Source organism: Tamandua tetradactyla, chromosome 8, assembly GCF_023851605.1.
Source record: "Tamandua tetradactyla isolate mTamTet1 chromosome 8, mTamTet1.pri, whole genome shotgun sequence".
Classification (NCBI taxonomy): domain Eukaryota; kingdom Metazoa; phylum Chordata; class Mammalia; order Pilosa; family Myrmecophagidae; genus Tamandua; species Tamandua tetradactyla.
The window spans coordinates 83,682,910-83,705,822 of NC_135334.1; the positions used below are offsets into that span (position 1 = coordinate 83,682,910).

Below are 22,913 nucleotides of genomic sequence, written 5' to 3' on the forward strand. Positions count from 1 at the left end.
TAATGAGTACTTACTGTGTGCCAGGCACTGCTCCAAGTCATTTAACATATTAAGCCATTTAATCCTTACAACAACCCTTTGTTAAGTTCTATTTACACTTCCAGTTTGAAGATGAAGAACCTAACACTGAGAAGTAGACTGCTCAAGTTCATACAAATAGTAAATGGAGAATCTGGGTTTCAAACCAAGTGATGGACGCAACCTTTAGATTTTACTATCTCCTTTACTATCCCAGAAGGGAACCTCAGCTTTAAGAAAAGAAAAAAAATCATAATATTTACTTTAACAGTTTGTACATTGTATTATGGAAAATTGGACCCCAAATTCAAGTCTCAGTGCTGCCACTAATCAAATGTGTGAACTTGGACAAGTTTCCCGGACCCTTTCCATCTATACTTTCTTCTTCTGTAAAATGAGAGACCTTCAAGTTTAACCCGTTCCTTGCTGCTCTTCTGTAAGACCTATGTTGTATATCTTTTTTTAACATTTTATTTTGAAATAATTTCAAACTTACAGGAGAGATGCAAAAATTAAACAAATCACATACAGCGAAGTCCAGCATACCCTCATACCACCCCCAAATACCAATATCCACCAACTTCAACACTTTGATACTTTTGCCATGATATGCTATCCACCTAACATTCATCCATCCAACCATCCATCTAACCACTCACCCACCCATCCCTCCATCCATCCATTTTCTGAACATTTGAGAGCAGGCTGCGCACATCTCACACTTGAAGCACATTACACGTTCATGTACATTTCCTACAAACAACGATATCTTTGTTTATAGGATATATAATAACCTTAATAGCAGTTATCAAGCTTAAAAAATGCAACACTCTTATAAAGCTCATAGACTATATTCTAGTTTTCTTATGTTCCAATAATGTTCTTTTTTCAAAATATTTTTATTGACATATCTTCACACACATACTGTCCATTCAAAGTATATAACCAGTGGCTCATAATATCAACACAGTTATGTATTCATCACCATGTTCATTTTTAGAACATTTGCATCACTCCAGAAAAGAATTAAAAAGAGAAAAGAAAAAAATCATACATCCCATATCCCTTATCCCTCCCTCTCATTGACACTAGTATTTTAATCTACCCAATTTTTTTTTGTTACCCTTTATCCCCCACTCTATAGGATAAAGGTGGGGATAAAAAGGTGTGTCTGATGCACCTTTTATGCAGGGTGCGGACTCTGCTTCTCTAAGAGTTTGCATATTTTCTACTATTTCTACTATTTTCTTTGGGGTTTACCACAGGGCTTTGATTCTAACTTAACAACTTAAGTAGCATACAGAAACTTTGCTCCTATACCCGTCCATAATCCTCCCACCTTTATGTAGTTCATGACACAAATTTCTACTCTAGCAGAAGTTTGATTTTTGTCTGAACTATACAGCTTCTGTCAAAATTAGACCAAAGTCATTTTCAAACTAAGATCCTATGACATTTTCTAAATGAAAATTATAGTAACAGTATAAAGCACTGGTGGTATCAGTCTCCTTTTCCCCTAACCATTCTTGGTAGACTCCCCCTTTAACTCTTCTCTACTTCTTGCTCACAATTGAAGAAATTTAAGACCTACCCTTTAGACTTCTGGTAGTAAATTGAACAGTGGTTCCCAAAAAGATATAACCATGCCCTAATCCCCGGAACCTGTGAATGTTACTACATGTTCAAGCCTGCAAGCTGCAGGAATCCAATACACCAGAAACAGAACAGCTTTTAAAATGGAGAATTTATTAAGTTGCAAGTTTACAGTTCTAAGGTTGTGAAAATGTCCAAATTAAGGTAAGGCTATGAAAATTCCAAATTAAGGCATCAGGGAAAGATACCTTGGTTCAAAAAGGTGGATGACGTTCAGGGTTCCTCTCTCTCCTGGAAAGCCACATGTGAGATCTGCTAGCTTTCTCCTCAACAACTTTCCCAGGGCTCTGTCCATTCTGTAGGCTCTGCCGGTTCTGGTGGCATTCATGGCTCTGAAACTTTTTCCAAAATGGTTCCCTCTTAAAGGGTTTCAGTAAACAACTCCACCTTAAATGGGTGCAGACACATCTCCACGGGAACAATCAGAAAGGTTCGACACCCAGCAATATTGATGAAGATTAAAGGACATGGTTTTTCTGGGGTACACAACAGATTCAAACTGGCAAACCATATTTGGGAAAAGGGTCTATAATTAAGGATCCTGACATGAGAGATTATTTGGGTGGACCCCAAATCCAGTGACAAGTATCCTTATAACACAGAAGAAGATACACATATATGAGAAATAGATAAATACTGGAGTGATATGACCACAAGTCAAGGAAGCCAAAGAATGCCAAGAGCCACCAGGAGCAAAGAATGATTCTCCCCTAGAGCCTCTAGAGAGAGTTCAACTCTGTTAACACCTTGATTGTTGTACTTCTGGCCTCCAAAATTATGAAAGAATAAACTTCTGTTGTTTTTAAACCACCCAATTTGTGGCAATTCATTGCAGCAGCCAATGGAAACTAATATACCCTCCAAACCACATTCTATCTCCTATTCCACTTGTGAAGAAAACTCACCAGCTTTCCAAGAAAAAAGAGAGACCCACAATTACCCTTCAAGAAAATCCCAACCCCTGAGGGATGGAAAAGGGAACTATGGTGTATACATACAACAGACTACTGAGTGGCCCCAAGAAGGAATGAAGTTGTGAGGCATGCAACTAGGTAAATGAATCTTAAGGACAGTATGTTGAATAAAATATCACAAACAAAAGGACAAATATTATCATGCCTCACTCATACAGATTAACTATAATATACAAACTCAGAGAATTGAAGTCGAGAGCATGGGTTATCAGGTTAAGGCCTAGTGTAAAGGTTCCTAGATTGTAAACTCTTATAGCAATCACATATATTTAGGAATTCAAATTGATACTTCTAAATTCTGAGACACTGAGCTATTTGTATATAACCTGTTCATTCCCTGAAACTTTGGGTATTTATGTGACACTTGAGACTCAGAGTTAGAGCACTAAAGCTATGAAAATCAGCATTACCCCATTCAGCAATGGTTTAAAAAGCTAAGAAAGTGATCAAACGACATGTAGAGATATAAATGAAGCTCATCTGGATAGGACTAAGGTAAATCAGAATATCAGGAAAAGGATAATATGGCCCATATTTTCAAACTTCAACCTCTGTACAAGAACAAAGGGAGACATGTTTATTTGGTGCAAAAGTTATACTTTGGGTAGCATATTATTTAATTTAACTGGTATGGTCAGTTTACTTGAACACAATAATTACGTAGAATCTTTGAATAGGCGGTGAAATCTTGTTGGTTTGTACAGGTTAGTGGGATGCCCCAATATCTACCAGAGTAATTTAGGCAGTTCATATAAAAGTACCTGCAAAGTCCCCTTGAGGGACTAGGGAGAAAAGAGGAAATACTAACTTCTCCTTCTGGGGAATTTCTGATATACTCATAAGCAGTGGGGACAACAAATTCAATAGGGTTAAGACCTCAATCTTGGGGTTCACCCCTATGAAGCTTATTCCTGTAAAGGAAAAGCTAAGCCTATTTAAAATTATGCCTGAGTCACCCCCAAAGACCTCTTTTGTTGCTCAGGTGTGGCCTCTCTCTTTAAACCAACTTGGCAGCTGAACTCACTCCCCTCCTCCCTATGTGGGACATGACTTCCAGAAATGTAAATCTACCGGGCAACATGGGACCTGACTCCTGAGGATGAGGCAGGACCGGACATTATGGGAATGAAAAAGCCTTCTTGACCAAAAGGCAGAAGAGAGAAATGACACAAAATAAAGTTTCAGTGGCTGAGAGATTTCAAACAGAGTCAAAAGGTTATCCTGGAGATTATTCTTACACATTATATAGAAACCCCTTTTTAGTTTATGGTGTATCGGAGTGGCTAGAGAGAAGTACCTGAAGCTTTTGAACTGTGTTCCAGCAGCCTTGATTCTTAAAGAAGACTGTATAACTATATAGCTTTTACAGTGTGACTGTGGGATTGTGAAAACCTTGTCTCAAATGCACCTTTTATCCTGGGTATGGACAGATGAAAAAAAAAATACGGATAAATTAATAAATAATAGGAGGGATAAAGGGTAAAATTAATTGGGTACATGAAAAAACTAGCAGTCAATGAGAGGGAGGGATAAAGGGTATAGGATTACGATTTTTTTCTTTTTTTATTTCTTTTTCTGGAGTTAATTCAAATGTTCTAAAAAACGATCATGGTGATGAATACACAACTATGTGATCATACTGTGAGCCACTGATTGTATACCATGTATGGAATGTATGTGTGCTAAGTAAGAGGTGTCAATAAAAATTTTTTAAAAATTTTAAAAAAGAGAACCAAGAAGTTCATCTGGCACCAGTCAGACCAATATGTCAAAATTAAGCATAACTGGCAGAAACCCAGTGGCACTGACAACAGGGTATGAAGAAGATTCAAGGGCCAGATCTTAATGCCCAACATTGGTTATGGGAGTAACAAAAAAACAAAGCACATGCTGCCCAGCAGATTCCAAAAGTTCCTGGTTCACAATGTCAAGTTGCTGGAAGTGTTAATGATGTGCAACAAAATTACTGTGCTGAGGATGCTCACAAAATTTTTTCCAAGAACCTCAAAGCTGTGGTAGAAAAAGCAGCCCAGCTGGCCATCAGAGTCACTGTTCTAATTTGCTAGCTTCTGGAAGGCAATATACCAGAAACAGAACAGCTTTTAAAAAGGGGAATTTAATAAGTTGCTAGTTTACAGTTCAAAGGCTGTAAAATTGTTCAAATTAAAACAAGTCCATAGAAATGTCGAATCTAAGGCATCCAGGGAAAAATACCTGGGTTCAAGAAGGCCGATGATGTTCAGCATTTCTCTCTCAGCTGGAGGGGCGCATGGTGAATATAGCGGCATCTGCTAGCTTTCACTCCAGGCCTCCTGCTTCATGAAGCTCCCCGGAAGGCATTTTCCTTTTTAATCTCCAAAGGTCACTGGCTGGTGGACTTGTGGTTCTCTCATCATTCAGTCGTGGTTCTGCGACTATCTCCTCATTCTCAAAAGGGACGCTCTCTGAAATGTCTCCTCTTTTATAGGATACTAGTAAATTAATTAAGATCCACGTAGAACAGGTGGAGACATGGCTCCATTTAATCAAGTTTAATACCCACAACTGATTAAGTCACATCTCCACAGAGATGACCTAATCAAGTTTCCAACTGATTAGGAATAGGGATTAGAAGAAAACATTCCTCTCACAGGACTGATTGACCGAAACATGGCTTTTCTAGGTTACATAAATACTTTCAAAGCAGCACAGTGACCAACCCCAATACCCAGCTGGCTGCATGGAGAAGAAAATGAATAGACAACTTTTGTGCAAGTTTTATTTGCATTAAATAAAACCATAAAAAGTCAAATATATATATATATTCATTGTAAAATTATTTATAATAAAAAGTGTAAATCTATAACAAAAGAGTGAACCCTAATGTAAACTATGGGCTACATAGTTAATACAATTATAATAATAATATTTCACAGTTATTGCAAGGGTATCACACTAATACAAAATTTAATATTAGGAAAAATATGTAAGCGAGAAGGAAGTATATGGAAATTGTACTTTCTGCAAGATTTTTCTGTAAACTCTCAATTACACTAGTAGGAAAGAAAAGTGTAAATCACTGAAATGCCCAATAATCATTAAGTAATTTACAGTTCACCCATACTTGGGAATTTAACAACAATTAAAATCATGTTTATAAAGAATATTTAATGACATGAGAAAATATTCAACATACATTTAATAACATGGGGGAATCATAAACACATGCAAACAAAAAAGGGAGGATACAAACTGTATTTCTCTTTTTTGACCCCAATTTTATAAATGTTATGTATACCCATATATTTTTTCACTGCAACTATTTTTGAAGTTTTGATGTCTTTCCTAACAATATTTTTTAATACACAGACATATATTTGGAAGACATATGACAAAATATTCCTTATAGACAAAGTTTCCACAGACGAATGAGAAAAAGATAAACACCACAACAGAAAAATGAACAAAGGCTCTAAACTGGCAATTCATAAACTATATGAATGTACATGAAATATATGAAAAGACGCTAACCTCACTAATAATTAAATTCAAATCAAAACAAGATATTTTCTACCTAACAAACTGAAAATAATTTAGAAAAGCAGGCTCATTTTATTACAGATGTGGAAAAATGAAATCTTACACACTGTTGGTGGGAGTCTAAATTATTACAACCTTTGAGGAAGGTAATTTGGCAATGTCTACTAAAACTTAAAATGCACATTCCTTGACTCAGCATAGTCCAGTTTTAGAAATTCATTATAACGAAAGACTCCCACATATGTGCAAAGATATATGTACATTTGAAAAATGAAAAACTTAAAAATATATTCCAGTCAGAAAGATCTTTCTATTGACATAGGATATCTCTTAGAATATTTTATGTAATTATATAATGTTACAATATATATTATATATTTTGAAATTAACCCACTTTTTACTTCACCTTGTTTGAGTGAGCTTCTGTTCCTTATAATTAAATAAACCTAAGATCAATGGAATTTTAAGAATATTTAATGATATTAAGAAATACTTAGGATAGATACATATTAAGTGAAAAAATCAACATGCAAAATTTTACTTACATTTCACATTATTGTAATATATATAAATATACACATATATAACGACACACAGTAAAAACTAGAAGGAACTGGTCTGTGTGACAGTTACACACATAGACATACACCTATAAAAATTCATCAAGCTATATACTTAGGATGTGCGCATTTTATTGCATTTAAGTTACACCACGATAAATTTTTTTAAAACTGGAACGAACTACATAAAGACATCAAAATGCTAACAGAGCTGGAGAAAAGTACCTAAAACTGTTGAGCTGTGTTCCAGCAGCCATGATTCTTGAAGACAACTGTATAACCATATAGCTTTTATAACGTGACTGCGTGGTTGTGAAAACCTTGTGTCTGATACTCCTTTTATCCAGGGTATAGACAGATGAGAAAAAAAATATGTAAAAAATAAATAAATAATAGGGGACGTAAGGGGTAAAATAAATTGGGTAGATAGAAATACTAGTAGTCAATGAGAGGGAGGGATAAGGGGTATGGGATATACAAGTCTTTCTTTTTTCTTTTTCTGGAGTGAGGAAAATGTTCTAAAAATGATCATGATGATGAATACACAACTATGTGATGACACTGTGAGCCACTGATTGTACATCATGTATGGACTACATGTGTGTGAAGATTTGTCAATAAAAATATTTTTTAAAAAAACTAATAAAAAAAAAGAATGCTAACAGAGCAGTATAAAGGAATTACATGGGACTTCTTGTAACAATTTAGCAAGTATGGAGTTGGGGCCCAAAATCTGCATTCCTAATCAATTCTCAGATGAGGCTGATGCTGTTGGTACAGAGATCACACATTGAGAACCATGGCGTGCAAGGCCTTATCTTTTCTCCATATCCTCTCTTCTTGCCTCTTTAACCTCATTTCAACTACTTTACACCCTCAGTAGCCTCTTTGTGGTTCCTCTAATACGACAATCAAGTTTAAGGCTTTGCACTGGCTATTTCCTCTGCCTGACATATTTTTCTCCACATACACATACACACATATTTCACTCCCTTGATTTCTTAAAAATCTTTCCCCAAATGTCACCTTCTCAATGAGGTCTACCCTGACAATCCTATTTAAAAGTTCAAAATTCACTTCCACCCCACCCTAGCATTCCAGATCACATTTTTCTGGCTCTACTTTTTTTCCATAACTCTTTTCTCAATCTCCTAATATAGTATGCAAGATATTTATTATGTTTATTGCTTTATGTTCTCCATCCACTAACGTGGAAGATCCATAAAGGCAGTTTCACTCACACATGCTCTAAGTACCTAAAATAGTAACTGGCAAATAACTGGAACTCAATAAATAATAGCTGGATGAGTGACTGTAAAATAAATATAGAAAACTTTTCAGGTCCTCTGGAGAATAACTACCTATAAGTCAGCTGCTCTCAATTACAAATATATCTTGTTCTAGTTTGCTAGCTGCCAGAATGTAACACACCAGAGAAGGACTGGCTTTTAATAAAGGGGATTTATTTCGTTAGTTCTTCAGAGGAAAGGCAGCTAACTTTCAACTGAGGTTCTTTTTTATGTGGGAAGGCACAGGGTGATCTCTGCTGGCCTTCTCACCAGGCCTCTGGGTTCCAACAACTTTCCCTGGGGTGATCCCTTTCTGTATATCCAAAGGCCTGGGCTGAGTTGCAAGTGCTGAGATGAGGTGTGCTGAGCTGCTTCGGCTGTGCTATGTTGAGCTCGCTCATTTAAGCACCAGCCAATTAAATCAAATATCCTTCATCACAGCAGGCATGCCTCCTAGCCAACTATAGATGTAATGAGCAACAGATGAGGTTCACGTACCACTGGCTCATGGTCACAGCAACAGAACTAGGTACCTTCACCTGGCCAAGTTGACAACTGAACCTAACTACCACATATCTCCATCATGTCACTTAGTACATTTATTGCAATTACTACTATATGTTCAACTCCTCAAAAGACTGAGTTCAGGGACTATGACTGTATCTCATACATCCTTTTAGGCAACTGCTCCATCACTAAATTAGTCTTTCAATAAAAGAAAGACACAGGGAAAACAAGCTTTCAATTCTTGCTGTGTGATCTTAGGCACATTATTCAAATTCTCTGCAATTTTGTTTCCTAATCTGTAAACTGAGGATAATGCCATCTAATACCTAGCATTGAACTACAGTCAATAAACAATGGCTATTAATTTAATTATCATCTACTAATAACAGGAATGGCATGCTAATCTAGCCTCACTTTCTTGCCTGTGAACTCTACGACCCACAGCTGAGACTAGCACAAACGGGATTGGGGTAGAGGGGCAGAACATAGCTAATGGGTCCTAATGAAGACTGACTCAATGATCTTGGCCTCCTTAGCACCACATTCAAACCAAGCTGAGCTAAGCTGCCTCTAACAGAGCTAGATCAGCAGAACAATCCTACACAAAACACTACACCTTCTTCTAGTAGAAAACTATAAATGCTTAAATACCACTTTCCACATAACAAAAATGCAGTGAAAAGAAAGTATACTTCTTACAGAAGTTGTGACAAAATATAGGGAAAAGATTATTAGATATTTAGCAAACGGATTACACATTATTTGGACATAAAGAACCTTGGAATTCAGCAAAACTGGACATGTTTAACAGATGATGCTTCTAGATATTTATTATATTTTCAAAAGATGTTTAACCCAACAAAAGATTGTGATCCTGGGTCAATCGAACTGGTTAAATAAATTAAAACTAGATTCATTGAAAAAAAATACAAGTTCATATGAGCTATTACAAAATATAGCTTCGTAAGTTAAAAAATGACAAAATGTTCAGACTGCAGTGCTGTGATACTTAATAACATTTGTCAATTCTGCTAGGTTATTATATCCAGTAGTGTGGTCAAGCATTGGTCTGCTTGTTAATGTGAAGGTATTTTGAGAGGAGATTTGCATCTATAATCAGATGATTGCATCTACAAATAACAAAGGAGACTGTCCACCTAGCAATATGGAGAGTCACCCAATCAACTGGAGAGCTTAAAAGCCAGAACTGATGATTTCAAAGGTCAGAAGAGGAATTTCACTTAACTTCGGACTTGGTTTCAGCTGAACTTCCAGCTAGCCCATCTGCCTTCTGCCCACTTGAGCTTCACCTTTATCAGCATTTCCAGATCGAAGCCTGGTCTAGCCAGCCCCCAAGGTCACACAAGCCAGCTCCTACATAAACATATACATACACACATATACATACACATATACATACACACATATTTCACTCCCTTGATTCCTTAAAAATCTTTCCCCAAATGTCACCTTCTCAATGAGGTCTACCCTGACAATCCTATTTAAAAGTTCAAAATTCACTTCAATTTACATATACACGTGTGCGCACACACACAGATACTCACACAGAAACACACACCCACACCCCTATTGGTTCTGTTTTTCTGGATAACCCTAATACAAGTCCAAAAATGCCTCTATATCACCATCTTGGCTTTAAATCTGAATCAGGTTCTGAGTTTTCTGAATATAGGAATACAATTACAGTTCTTGATATTCTTCTCCTCTACATGACCCAAATTCTTCACTTAGTCAGCACTTAAAGTTGAGGAAGTTTGGTTTATTAAGTTCTAAAAAGTTAAGTGCTATGCCTTATCTTAGAAAAAGCACTGTTAAATATAATTCTTTGAAAATCAGAATAGCAGCTTCCATCTTTCCATATTCAATATAGCAAATTTTATCAAGCACCTTTATATGAAGTACTGTCTTCTAGCAACGCTAAGAAATTTGCCTACTAAATCTGGGATAAGAATTTATATATTATATTATCTATATATTATTGATCTGTAATGGTTGAATTTTTATAATGACTAATGACTTTTATAATCAGGAAAAAAATAAAGAACTTTTTTTTTAATGGTCATCCTCAAATACAGAATCTGGGGAAAACAAAAAGGTTTACGAGACACCTAACTTAAACCAAAATAAAATGTCTGATTTTCTTCAACAATGAACAATATATCCCAAAATTAATACCTATCTTCCCAACAAGGCTAAATTATTGTTAGGGGGCCATTCTAAAGCTACAAACACAAAAAAGAAAAGGGCATCAAGGATGATGCAACTGTGTAAAGGACCAAGTCCTTGGACATTCCTGCAAAGTAATTCTAATGTATTATATTAAAAATGGATGTAATTTGTTACAAATTAGGTTCATCCATTTTTTGTCTTATAAATTATGGCCTACCATTACTATTTCTAAATCATTTATTCCTTTATCTTCCTACTTTTAAAAATCAGGAGAGTTTCCTTGCCACTTCCTATTTCCTTTCATTATAAAACATTAAACCAGCCCCAAAACTAAAACTACAAAAGATGCAAACTGTAGGCTACATCGAGGTATTTCCAAGGTTAGCAAATGAAAACCATTCTTTTCCAAAGAAAATAGACTTCAAGTAAAAAATATAAAACATCCTGAAATCACACAAAAAAGAGAGCTGCTTAGAAGCAAAGTGTAACTTTGATTACGATTACTGAATCATTACATAGATATTTATTTTTTACTCTCTGGAATATTAGAGTAGACAGTGGGAAATATGTGAAATCTCTGATCTGTAATCCAGCTGCCTTGATTTCTGATAATGATTGCATAGTCTTTATCTTGGGCCCTGTGACTGTAAAAACCTATGACTGACCCTCAATAGTATGCACTTTATCCAGCTTTTTTACTTTAGCGTCTTATGATCCCTAAAGACTGCCCCTAATGTTTATTAATGAAGTGCCTTGGGTCAGCCCAGAACTAATCCACCCCAAGTCCAAAGTTATTTTGATAACTGAAACTGGACCTAAACAAAATAGGTGCACCTGACATTTAGAGTAGCTTAGATTTTAACCTATAAATGGCCTATACCTCATTATAATACTAAAAATCAGGCGCATCATCATTTTAAGGCCACCATTTTCTTTGTGACTAAGCATGCAATCCACCTACACATGCGCAATAATTAGATCAACTTTAATTACATCATCTAGAGCCATTTTGCTCATTATCCTAAAACCTGTCCATCTTTTGATACCATAAAACTATCAGAATTATTGCGTTCAGGGAGACATTTTAGCAAAAACTTTCTCTTTGAAACCCTGGTGTTTCAGGAATTGGTCACTGGAATACATCAGACAGAGAACTTACCAATTTTGATCTGTATCCAAAGTCCTAATGACTTTTTGGTCTAAGAAAAATGCTTCCAGAACTGATAAGAGGGGAGATAGGGAGGAAAAAAGAAAAGAAAAGAAAACTACATTTCAGAAAAGGAGTGACCTGGTTCTCTCATGACACAGCTCCTCTACTGCAAGGTAGGTTGGGGACTGAATTAAAGAGGCCAGGCCACAGTTCTGCTGTTCAATGATTAAGCATGGTTTCAGGTTTACCATATCTATAAATAAATTTTTAAAATCTCATCAATGGTGAGACAGCAGGCAGCAGATCTGGATTCTAACAGTTTTTTTCTAACATGCTGCAGGACACTGGACAAAAATGTTATCATGTGAAGCTGAAAAATTTTAAAACTACACTGTAAAACTCTGAAATGATATATATACAAATAATAATCATAACCATCGGTCAAAAGTGGTGGCTGGCATAAAAAGGAAAAAAAGCTCTGATGCAGTTTTTGAAGGATGAACCTTGAAGACATCATGTTGCGTGAAATAAACTACAGATTATATGAAACACCTAGAAGAAGCAAACTTCACAGAAACAGATACCAATTTATAGGTTACCAGGGGCTTGACAGGTGAAGAGTTTCTGTTAAAGGTAATGAAAAACTAGGGGTAATGAATATCACAGATGGTAGAACAATATTGTGAATGTAATAATACTATTGAATTATATACTTGGAATATGTTTAAAATGGGAAATTTTGAATTGTATATTTGTTACTACAATAAAAAGCTTTTTTAGAAAAAGTGGTGGCTGGACTATCTCTGAGTTTTAGCTCCAACATTTTTTATTTTGTGATCAATAAAGTTGAATGCACATTCATATCATGTTTTACCAACGGGGAATAGTTAGGAAATCAAGGAATCTGACACTCAGAAATGAATGAAATTGAATGAGAGGAACCTCCAAAGACCTTCTCACTGCTTGGGCCACTAAGCACTTCATGAAAGCACTAACCCAGCTAGTTCATCACATGTGTACAGTAAGCCAAAGATGGCCTAGGGAAAGTGTGACCAGACAAACCCATCACATTAAAGAACAAAAAAATTTCTAGTCTGGTTCTCTTAAACAAGAAATTATAAGATCGCATGGATACCAACCAAGCAAACATCTTATGTATAATATTTAAGAAACTTACTTAATTTCTTTATGGGAACATAAAATATGTATGTTCCCATCTTATCTCCTAGAGTCATATGTGATCCCTTGGAAGCATGCTGAAAGTAGCTTAAGAGTTGGCACATGTTCTCATCCTCCACCATACCAGGACACCATACTCTGACTCAGACCAGGGTTTTATACACTCTAAACTAAAATTGGCCATCCCAGAACACCTAGAACACGGACATTTGACCAAAATCTGTCTCAGTTCAGAAAACTGTATCTGAAAATATGAAAATGACAGCAGGTGTTTAATCACTGAAGCCCACCATAAGTCACCAGCTTCTGAAGGGCCAGGCTTTCTCTCTCTTGCTGGACCCTATGTCAAATTCAGCAGGTATGTAAAACATATATATATAAACATGTAGGTCCTCTCATGTGTATCCAAGTTCCTCTAAAACCACTTGACAGTGGTTTGGTTTAAGCACTAAACACTGAGACTCAGGATTTCTTCCTAAGAAGAAAGAGAGAAGCAGGGCCTTAATGTCATCAAAGTAAAATCCACTTACTTTCCTGGTGACTCTCCCTACCTGAGGGAGTGAAATGGGGTCCTCTTATGTTCTGAGAATATACATCTCTTTAACTAAATTTAGTATGTAATTTTAAACTACCTTCTGCTGCTCAATAACTGTTTTCTGTTATGTTGGTCTCTTTTCCAGACTTTTTACCTGTTTCATCTTAAAAAAAGAACACATGAGCTAACTTGGGAATGCTCCCTCTGCTACAGCAGCCTAGACCTCTGGCAGTATCCACTGATGCCTAAGCTAAGCCATCAGAATTTTGACACTTGCTGCATGCAGGCACCTGGGCTTTAGAGCAGAGTTGACTTCATAAAATGACCATGAGAGAATCTGCCCAGAATCAACCTAACTGGTAGAGGAAGATAAATTTAAGTTTAGCTTATATTGACTCCTTGTTTGAAAGTGGCACTTATATAAAAAACTCCTTGTTTTATAGCCACTTCATTCCTCTGAGGAAGTGGCTATAAGAGGTAAAGCCTCTCCTCTTAAATAAGATATACTTCTTAGCTATCAGGGATATGCAAATCAAAGCCACAATGAGATGCCACTTCACACCCATTAGGATGGCTATAAAAAAAAAAAAAGATACTGAAACAAGTGTTGGTAAGGAGAAACTGGAACCCTCAAGCACTGCTGATGGGAATATAAGATGGTGCAGTCACACTTTGGAAAACAGTTTGGCAGTTCTCCAAAAAGTTGAACATACAGTTACCAGATGACCCAGCAATTCCATTCCTAGGTATATATCCACACAAAAATTGAACACCTTTTGGCATTATTCATAATAGCCAAAAGAATGAAACAACCCAAATGTACCTCAACTGACTGATGGATAAATAAAATGTGTTATGTCCATACAATGGAATATTATTTAGCAATAAAATGTAATTACATACTTGTCAATTACAAAGCATGAACTTTATTTGGATCCTGATTGGACAAACTGAAAAAATAAATCGAGAAAATAATTTAATTATTTTAATATGGGGAAATTTTAATATTGATTGAATATTTTAACATATTTAGGAAGTACTGGTATTCTTTTAGGTGTGAAACGGCATTGTAGCTTTTAAAGAGTTCTTAACTTTAAGAAATACATAATGAAATGATTTACAAATGAAATGATATTTGCGATTTACTTCAAAATAATCCAGGCCATGGGGGGGTAGGGCAAGGGTTGGATAGGGATGAATCACAATCAGCAGTAAAATAATTGTTGAATTGGTGTGATAGGTGCACGAGGCTTTATGTGCCATTTACCCAATTTTTGTATATATTCTAAATTTTCCATAATAAAAAAGTTCAAATAAACGCAACCAGTGAATATACATAACTAAAAAATTGCTCTGAATTTAAGGAGGAAAAAAAAACAAATGACATACTGATGCATGGTACAACATGGATGAACCTTGAAAGCAACTGAAAGATGACAGACGCAAAAGATCACATATTATATGATTCCATTTATATGAAATGTCCAAAACAGGCAGTATTTAGAGACAGAGAAATTAGTAGTTGCCTAGGGCTGGGATGGGGGATTGAAAGGAAAAAGAAAGTGACTACTGATGGGCATGGGCTTTCTGGGGCCCTGGGATACAGGAATAATGAATATGTTCTAAAATTGATTGTGATGATGAATGCACAACTCTGTGAATATACTAAAAACCAATAAATTGTACCTGAATTATATGGCATGTGAATTATATCAATAAAGTTGACTGATATATACATATACATATGTATGGTGAGAGAGAGAAAACGCACACACATATAAATCATAAAGCAAAATGCTAACAATTGATCAATCCAGACAAAGGGCATACAGGGGTTCTTTGTACTACTCCTATCAGTGTTTAAGTATGAAATTATATCAAAATAAAGTTTTTAAAAGTAATAACAGTAATAAGATACCTTTCAATTATAATCACGTACAACATTCTTTCTTGACCTGAAACAAACCTGCACTAGGAAAAAAATGCCATAATGTCTGTTTCTGCCACTGCTAAACAAGTATTTTACTCATCCTTTGTACTCACAATATTACTGCAAAACATGCAAAGTATCACATAAGTGGCAAAAAAGACAAGACTGAAATGTGGCAAAAGAGGCAAAAGTGCTCCAAATTTCTCAGGTTCTTAGTTTCTTCATCTATAAAATCAGCAGGCTATAAAATTTCTAAGGTTGCTTCCATGTTTCACATTCCATGATTCTGAAGTTCTAAGAAGTATCACCTGACTAATGCTTTTCTGGAAAGTCAGCATATTTTTTCTCCTTCCCAAAGGTAAGGTTAATATATTTCAGTGAATTCTCAGTGTTCTAAGAAGGCTCTCATACAGGACAGTAGACCGTCTCCCGACTGCTCATGTCTCCAGCCCCAGCCCACAGCTGCTTTTCTTCAACTCTTGGCAGGGGCTTCTGCCCAGAACTTAGGGAAACTGGAATAATGGATGCAAGAACCTAGGAGACTTACATCTCAATGCTGGGTACTGGTAAGTTCAGAGAACTTAAGGATTCTAAGGTAAGAAATAGGTCACAAATATTCTGGAACCTTAACTTTCAGGCTGAGATAGGGAAAAACAGACTCAGGAATACTACCTTATGATAAATCCTTCCCCTATAGTCACTTAGTGAGGCATCACCTCTGCCACAAGAAGAAACAAGGAAAATTAAAATGCACAGGAATACCCACCAAAAGCAGTGGAAAGAGGGACTGGATTCCATCACCATAGTAGGCCTCCTCACTCAGGATGGGTTATGGAAAACTTAAATCAGAAGCAATTCTTCCAGATTTGCTCATCTAACTAACAAGCTCAATAAATCAACAGCCCAGTTTGCTGTACTGATACCATTTCCTAAAGATGGCTGGGTGGTGCTTTTCCTTCCAACCCAAAGTATTCTCGCTATTAACTAGAAAAGAAAACAAAATTAACAACTTTCACACTTTCCTCAGTTCCTTGCACAACAAACAGCTGCAAGACTTGCCTAAGTGCTTAAGCCTGCAAGAAAGAGGAAGAGCTAAGAGACTCCTACAAAATCCAATGATGTGTCTACAGTCTATGCTAACTGTTGCAAACAGAGACAAATGAACTTCAATCCTTCTCCACAAAACCAAAAGGAACAATGAGCATCTTTATTTGTTCATTTTGGGTTCACTTTAAAAGAGTATAGAGAAACTATCTGAGGTGCATAATTTAATTTGCTTGGAAAGAATATAGACTTCTTACCACCTCCCAGGAGAACCTAGGTACAATTCACAGTTTCCTGTAGTTTCACTTACTATGACATCATAAGTTTTCGTTAAAGAGAAAATGCACCCTGGAGAGGCTCAGCATGGATGCTCACAGCGCTATATGTATTCTGTGTTGTTTTATTCAATGATTCCCTCTGGGTAGTTCAGATTTCCCTCCCAATACACCAGAAACAAAATGAAGGTTTAAAAAATAAAAAAAAAATTAAAAAAACCTTTAATCAGTGCCTAGTCTAACAATTTATGTAACTGGATAAATGGTTTTAGAATTCCACCGCTGCATCCACATTTAAAAAGATGGAAAATATCCATCTTTATATATTTTATACTATTCTTCTCTCTTTCTTAACTCCCAATAAGCTTTCACAGGGATATAATATAAGCTTGCTGAAAAGCCAGATAATTAAAATAATCATTTAAAGAGAATTAACATATTTGAGGGTCTACTTGGTGAGATGCTCTCTATTTACATTCTTTTTTTATAGATTAGGACCCTGGCAGAGTTATATAACTTGTCCTCAGTCACAGAGATAGTTAATAGAAGACCAACTGCTCTCACTAACAGTCACTTTCTAGTTTCATTCCTATGCTTTATCATTTGCAAATTATTACCTTTATTTTCTAAAACCAAACGTCTATACAATCTAACAGATACTCAAAAACACAGCATAAAAAATATTGGTTTATTCCACTACCTTAAGGTTTGTTTTTATTGGGGAGATCAGTGTTATTTTCAACATTTCCCAACATGTCAGTGTTCTCTAAAAGCCAGTAAGATGCAGTTTAGTGTCAGGGCAAAGAGATACAGTTTAGTGTCATGAGAAGAGCAGTAGACCAAGAGTCAGGCAATTAAGCAGCAGGATGTAGGCCTCACTGCCACTTCTAGGCCCTATTTTCCTCTCTGAGTTCCCTTTCAGTTTTAATACCTTGAACAATATTTTGAACTAAATTTCAACAACCACATCATAAAGCCAAGCATTTAATACAAATGAAACATGGATAAAAAACCAACATCTGTATTACAAGAATCTGAAGGCCTAAAAAGTGAACTTGAAACAATAAAGCTGCACTGTTAAAAAGCCTAGTATTAGATTATTGTCCCATGATTTTTGTCTCTATTGGCTATTAATCTGAGGAATTAGTATAGTTTTCTGGTACTGTTAAATCATCAATTTGTCATTTTTTTAAAAAAAAGACAGTCCATTTTTATCATCTGAGGTAAGCACCTAATTTTTTTTCATTAAAAAAAAATCACTGGAATTTTTCTGGGAATAAAAAAAGAAAGTGTTCTTTCATTTTTCATCTCTGCAGCAATGTAAAATTAGTCAACAGAATAATTATGTTTAGAAGAGACACTTCACAGTGAACATATCATTACAAAAACTGGAAAGGAGTTTCCCTCATCAAATCAGGAAGGCTGTAACTTTTAAATATAACACTTAAAATGGGACACTCCCAACAAAAACTTTTTCAAAACTGTGTGATTCAAAGGCTCCAATGACAGTGCTGTGGAATTCACACAGGGATTTTACAATGCTGACACTTTTCTGCAAAGTGTGCCAAATCTGGTCAGGTCCCCATCTTCGTTTCCCACTGTACCCTTTCTGAAGGGTTACTTGAGAAGCAACCCGACATAACACAGGCTCTCCATCAGCATACTGTCCTTTTATTCACAGAATGGCCCGGGCCTCATAAAGGTTATAAACAACTTTTCTTTAAAAGGCATGGCCCCGAGGCACAAGTCCTTTTTAGTGCCAAGGGAGTTCCCACTCTTCTTGATGCGGCCTAAATTCACTTTATTACTTCATGTCCCATTCTGATGGCCAACGCTGAAGGAAAACCCAAAGGGCCCGACCCAGGGCTGGATTATAACGGTCTCGAGGAATTGTTACCACAGGCTTCTTGGGAAGAAATCAAATAAACTCACCAAGTTTTTGTTTTGCGTTTTCCTGTTGTTGTTTTAAAGTCTGGGTGGAACTTACTTTCACTAAGATGTGGGATGCCTTCTTCCCTCCCTAACGTGTGGTCAAGGACAGGCTTCCCTTTATTTCATTCTAAGTTACTCAATCAGACTAAGAACACACCACCCTCCCCTGCTCCTCGTCCCAGACGACTACTCCACAGTGCAGAGGATCCCTCCCTCACGGCTCAGCGCCCCTTATCCGCGTCCCCTCCTGCAGCCCATGTCCCCTTCCCCCGCGCCCGCCCTGGGTCCTGCGGAACCACCCCCGTCCGCGTCCCGGGACAAAGAGCGGAGGAGAGGGTGCCTCAGGGGTCTCGGCCGCAGCCGGTGCGGGAAAGCTGCCCCAGGTTCGGTGCGCACTCACCCGACAGCTCGTCCGGCTCCAGCCCGGTCTCGGTGTCCAGTCCGCAGATGACAAAGTAGTCGGCGAAGCGACTGGGCGCCAAACCCCCTCCGCCGCTGCTGCTCATGGCGCCGGGGCCGACACCGGCCGGGCCGTGCGGAGCGGCCCGGAGCCCCCGCACCCGGGCGCCCGCCTGCCCTCAGCCGCCCCTCCCGGCCGCCGCTACCGCGGCTCCGGCTGCCGCCCCCGGCCCTGGCAAGGTCCCTGCGGCCGCCGCGACTGTCGTGACGGGGCGGGGAGGCACCGGGCCGCCCCGCACCACATCCTGGACGCCTACCGCTCCGCGCGGCCGCCGCCGCAGCCAGCCGAAAGCGCTGTGGCCGGAGCGAGCCTGGAGAAGGGCGGAAAGCGTTGAGGAGCCCCCACCGCGGCCCCAGCTCCCGCTGCGCCTGCGCAGGCGCCTTCGGGGAAGGGGCGGGCGCCTCGCCGAAAGGATGACGTGATGCTCTAAAGGCCCGGCGGGCCGCAGTCTCCCCACGGTCGTCGCAGAGCGGCCGGCGGCTGTCTAGTTGCTCACAGCCGCCAACCACCGGGTCCACCACTCACTTTGAGAAGGCTGAGGAGATGCGGGATGAGTGGGCCTATCCGCAGACCCTAACATTGGCCCTACGCCATTACAAGAGGTCCTGAGATTTCCTCCTTAGCCCGACCCCGTCAGGCGAGTAGGGGCACAGGACTGAGCTCAGAAGCCCAACCCGTCATATCTCTAGCCCTTCAGCCTAAGACTCCAGGTAACACTTTCTTCTGCCCCAACTCTAAGGCATCCGTGTCGAGCCCTTTCGCAGTAGAGGTAAGAATGTCCAGGCCTTTGGCAGTGGTGAGTTGGCCTGACCTGTATCTAACCATATTTTACGGATAGGTAAACTGAGGCTCAGAGAGACGCAAGGACTTCCCCAAGGTGACACTGAGTCTAAGAGAAGAAGCCTGGACTAGAATCCTGGGTCCCTGATTTGCAACCTCCCCTTACCTCCCTACAAGCCGGGCCTTTCCCCACACCTCAGACCGTCTTCTTTTCTCTTCTAAGAGGTTCAGAGGCCTTTATGGAGCTCCCCTTCCCCTTCTCTGTGAGAATTCTCTGATCCATTCCTAGGCCGGTCCTCTTGCAAGAAGGTGGGGGAGGCAGAGGGAAACTTGCTTCCTGGTCCTTGACCCAATGATTTTCTCACAAAAGCTAGACAGACGAGTTTTGGTTGGAAACTGAGGTCCAGAGGCCAAGAAGGCAAGATAGTATCGTGGTTACTAGCATGGGCTCTAGAAACGGAATGTTCAAATTTCAATCTTGACTTTTTATCATTTACTGTATGACCTTGGGTGAGTTACTTAATCTCCCAGTACCAGCAGTCATGGTTTTTATGAACATTACATAAAATAAATGCATATATAGGTAAAGTGGTTAGAATTGTGCCTGGAACATAGAAGACAATCAATAAATATTGGAAATTATTATTCAAGCAAGATTATGCTCAAGATCTGCTCTGGAAGGCTGCCCCTAAGGGCTGTAGAAGGCAGCTGACTTCTCCAAGGGCTGTGCCTGGGCTCTCTCCTGGGTTTTCTCCTGGGTACTTCTCTCAAGTATTGGTTCCCACGGGGAGGGTGACCTAGAGGTCACAAACAACATCACTCAGAACCATAGCACCTGCTCCCTCTGTACCTAGCCTGCCTGAATTGGCAGGAGAAAATTGAGGAAAAGAAGGGACCTTCCCAAAGCCCATTCACGGAAATGGCCCATCCTATTGGATATGCTGGGGATACAGTAAGCGGGGGTTCTAAATGGTTATAGAGCACAGAAGGGGATTTACTGCTCCAGGTGGGAGTATGGTCATAGCTGGTTTACAGAAACCTAAAAAGATCTAGGTTTCAAAGGATGAACGGCAATTTCTCAGGTAAAAAGAGAGGAGAAGGAGATATTTAGGCAGCTTGTGCAGCAACAGGAAGGTGACAGATAGTATGGTGCTCAGGGAACAGCAAGTAGGTCATTATGATGGGAAATGGAAATCAGAGTCAGAAGGAAAGAACAAGAAAGGCCAAGCTATAGAGTTTATTTCATAAGGTGTGGGAGAAAGGGGGGTTGTTTTAAATTAAAGGATTTTAAGCTAAGGAATGTAAAAATCTGATCCACATCTTAGAATGATCCACCTGGGGATGATATAGAGGAAGAGACTTGAAGAGGGGATAAATGTCCTCAGCTTTTAGAAATTTTTTTTTCCAATTTGTCCAGGGTGATCAAGTGCCAGAAGATCTCTCATACTAACTAAACTTGTAAAACACATGTTTAGAAACAAAAGAATGATTGTTTTAATTTGTCCTGGGAAATGTAACTACTCAGAGGCCCAGAATATTCAACTGTAAAGTGATCTCCTTCCCAATAGGAAATGCATTTGGCAGAGTGCTTTGTAGAGAGTCAAGGAAGAAAAAAGAACTGGATGCATCTAAAATACAGTGTTTAAATCCTCATTCCCATCCTTATTAGCTGTGTGAGCTCATGCACATCAGTTAGCTTCTCTGGAATGAGAATATTCACAAGATTGCTTTAAAGATTCATAAATTCATAAATACTTCATGAAATAAAGGAATTTTAAATATCTGGGACATAATACCCTCCTAATAAATGACAACTGGAGCACCTATATCAGCATGAAGGACATGAGAGAGCAAGCTATGTGGATATGGGAGGAGGGGAGTAGGGGGGAGAGATTATTCCAGGAAGGACCTGAGGCAGAAACATGCCTGAAAGATTCAAGGGGCAATGAGAAGATTAGGGTAGCTGGATGGGGATGGGGGTGGAGGGAATAGTAAAAGATGGTATAATGTGTGCAGAGCTGTCTAGCTGTCCATCAAAAAATTATGGCTCTCCCTGTCATAGTGTGTGGGGTTGTCCCAAGGAGATAGCTGCCTGGTCAGGGCCAACAATTCCCAGCCCCACTTGTATCCAGATGTGGTGAGGTCACTAGTTCTCGCCAATGGAATGTGTGCAGAAGTTGTGTGTCACTGCTAGATCAGGGCCTTTAAGAAGCAAATGGGACTTCTCTCTCTTTTCTGCCTTCCATCAACTAGAAGTAGAAGATTCTGAAGTTCTAAGGACTTGCAAAATAGAAGACAGAAAGAGCCTGGATCTCTGAATCAAGCCCATGAAGGAAAGAATCTATCTGACCAGTGTGCACTGGACTGTTCTTTGAACAAGAAATAAACTTCAGTTGCCTTAAGCCACTGGTACTGTGGGGTTTATTTGTTAGAGCAGTGTATTACTATTACCAAAGTAGATGATGAAGGTTGGAGATAGATCATGGAGAACCTTGTAAGAATACTGCAAAGATTTTGCCTTAGTCTCAAAATGAAATGAGAAGTCATTGGAGAGTTTTGAACCAGGCAGTGGCATGATCTGACATAGTTTGATGCAAGATACTGTATCAAACACTATATATAACTCTGCCTAGACTGTGCCCCTGAACCCCAGATTTGTACATCCAACGATTTCTGATTTCTTGTCATTTCAATTTTGATGTCTAAGAGGCATCTCAAAATTAACATGTTCAAAAACAAATTTCTCGTTCCCTGCCCCCACTCACTCCACCGCAGCCCTATAATTCTACTCCTTCCACAGTCTTCCCCTCATTTCAGACCTGGCAGCTCTTTTACCTCAGGCCCAAAACCCTGGAATCATTCTTGATCTCTCTCTCTCTCTCACATGCACACACACACACATACACACACTCCACATT

General features: G+C 38.6%; 1 protein-coding gene and 1 long non-coding RNA gene across 3 annotated transcripts in view; one reads left to right on the forward strand and one right to left on the reverse strand.

Annotated features, from left to right (window-relative positions):
* DENND5A (DENN domain containing 5A) overlaps window positions 1-19,294 on the reverse strand; it is a 155,299-nt gene extending 136,005 nt beyond the window's left edge. The window contains exon 1 of one of the 2 annotated variants that reach the window (XM_077113953.1): window positions 19,156-19,293. In XM_077113953.1, the coding sequence (XP_076970068.1) occupies window positions 19,156-19,261 (106 nt within the window). In that variant the 5' untranslated portion in view covers window positions 19,262-19,293. Of the gene's footprint in view, window positions 1-19,155 lie in introns of both variants that reach the window. The other variant, XM_077113955.1, reaches the window with a different exon arrangement.
* Window positions 19,295-19,555: 261 nt separating this feature from the next.
* LOC143644666 (uncharacterized) lies at window positions 19,556-22,397 on the forward strand. Its single transcript, XR_013156813.1, has 2 exons — window positions 19,556-19,984; window positions 22,249-22,397. It is a non-coding gene; the product is annotated as an uncharacterized LOC143644666 (long non-coding RNA).
* The last annotated feature ends 516 nt before the right edge of the window (window positions 22,398-22,913 follow it).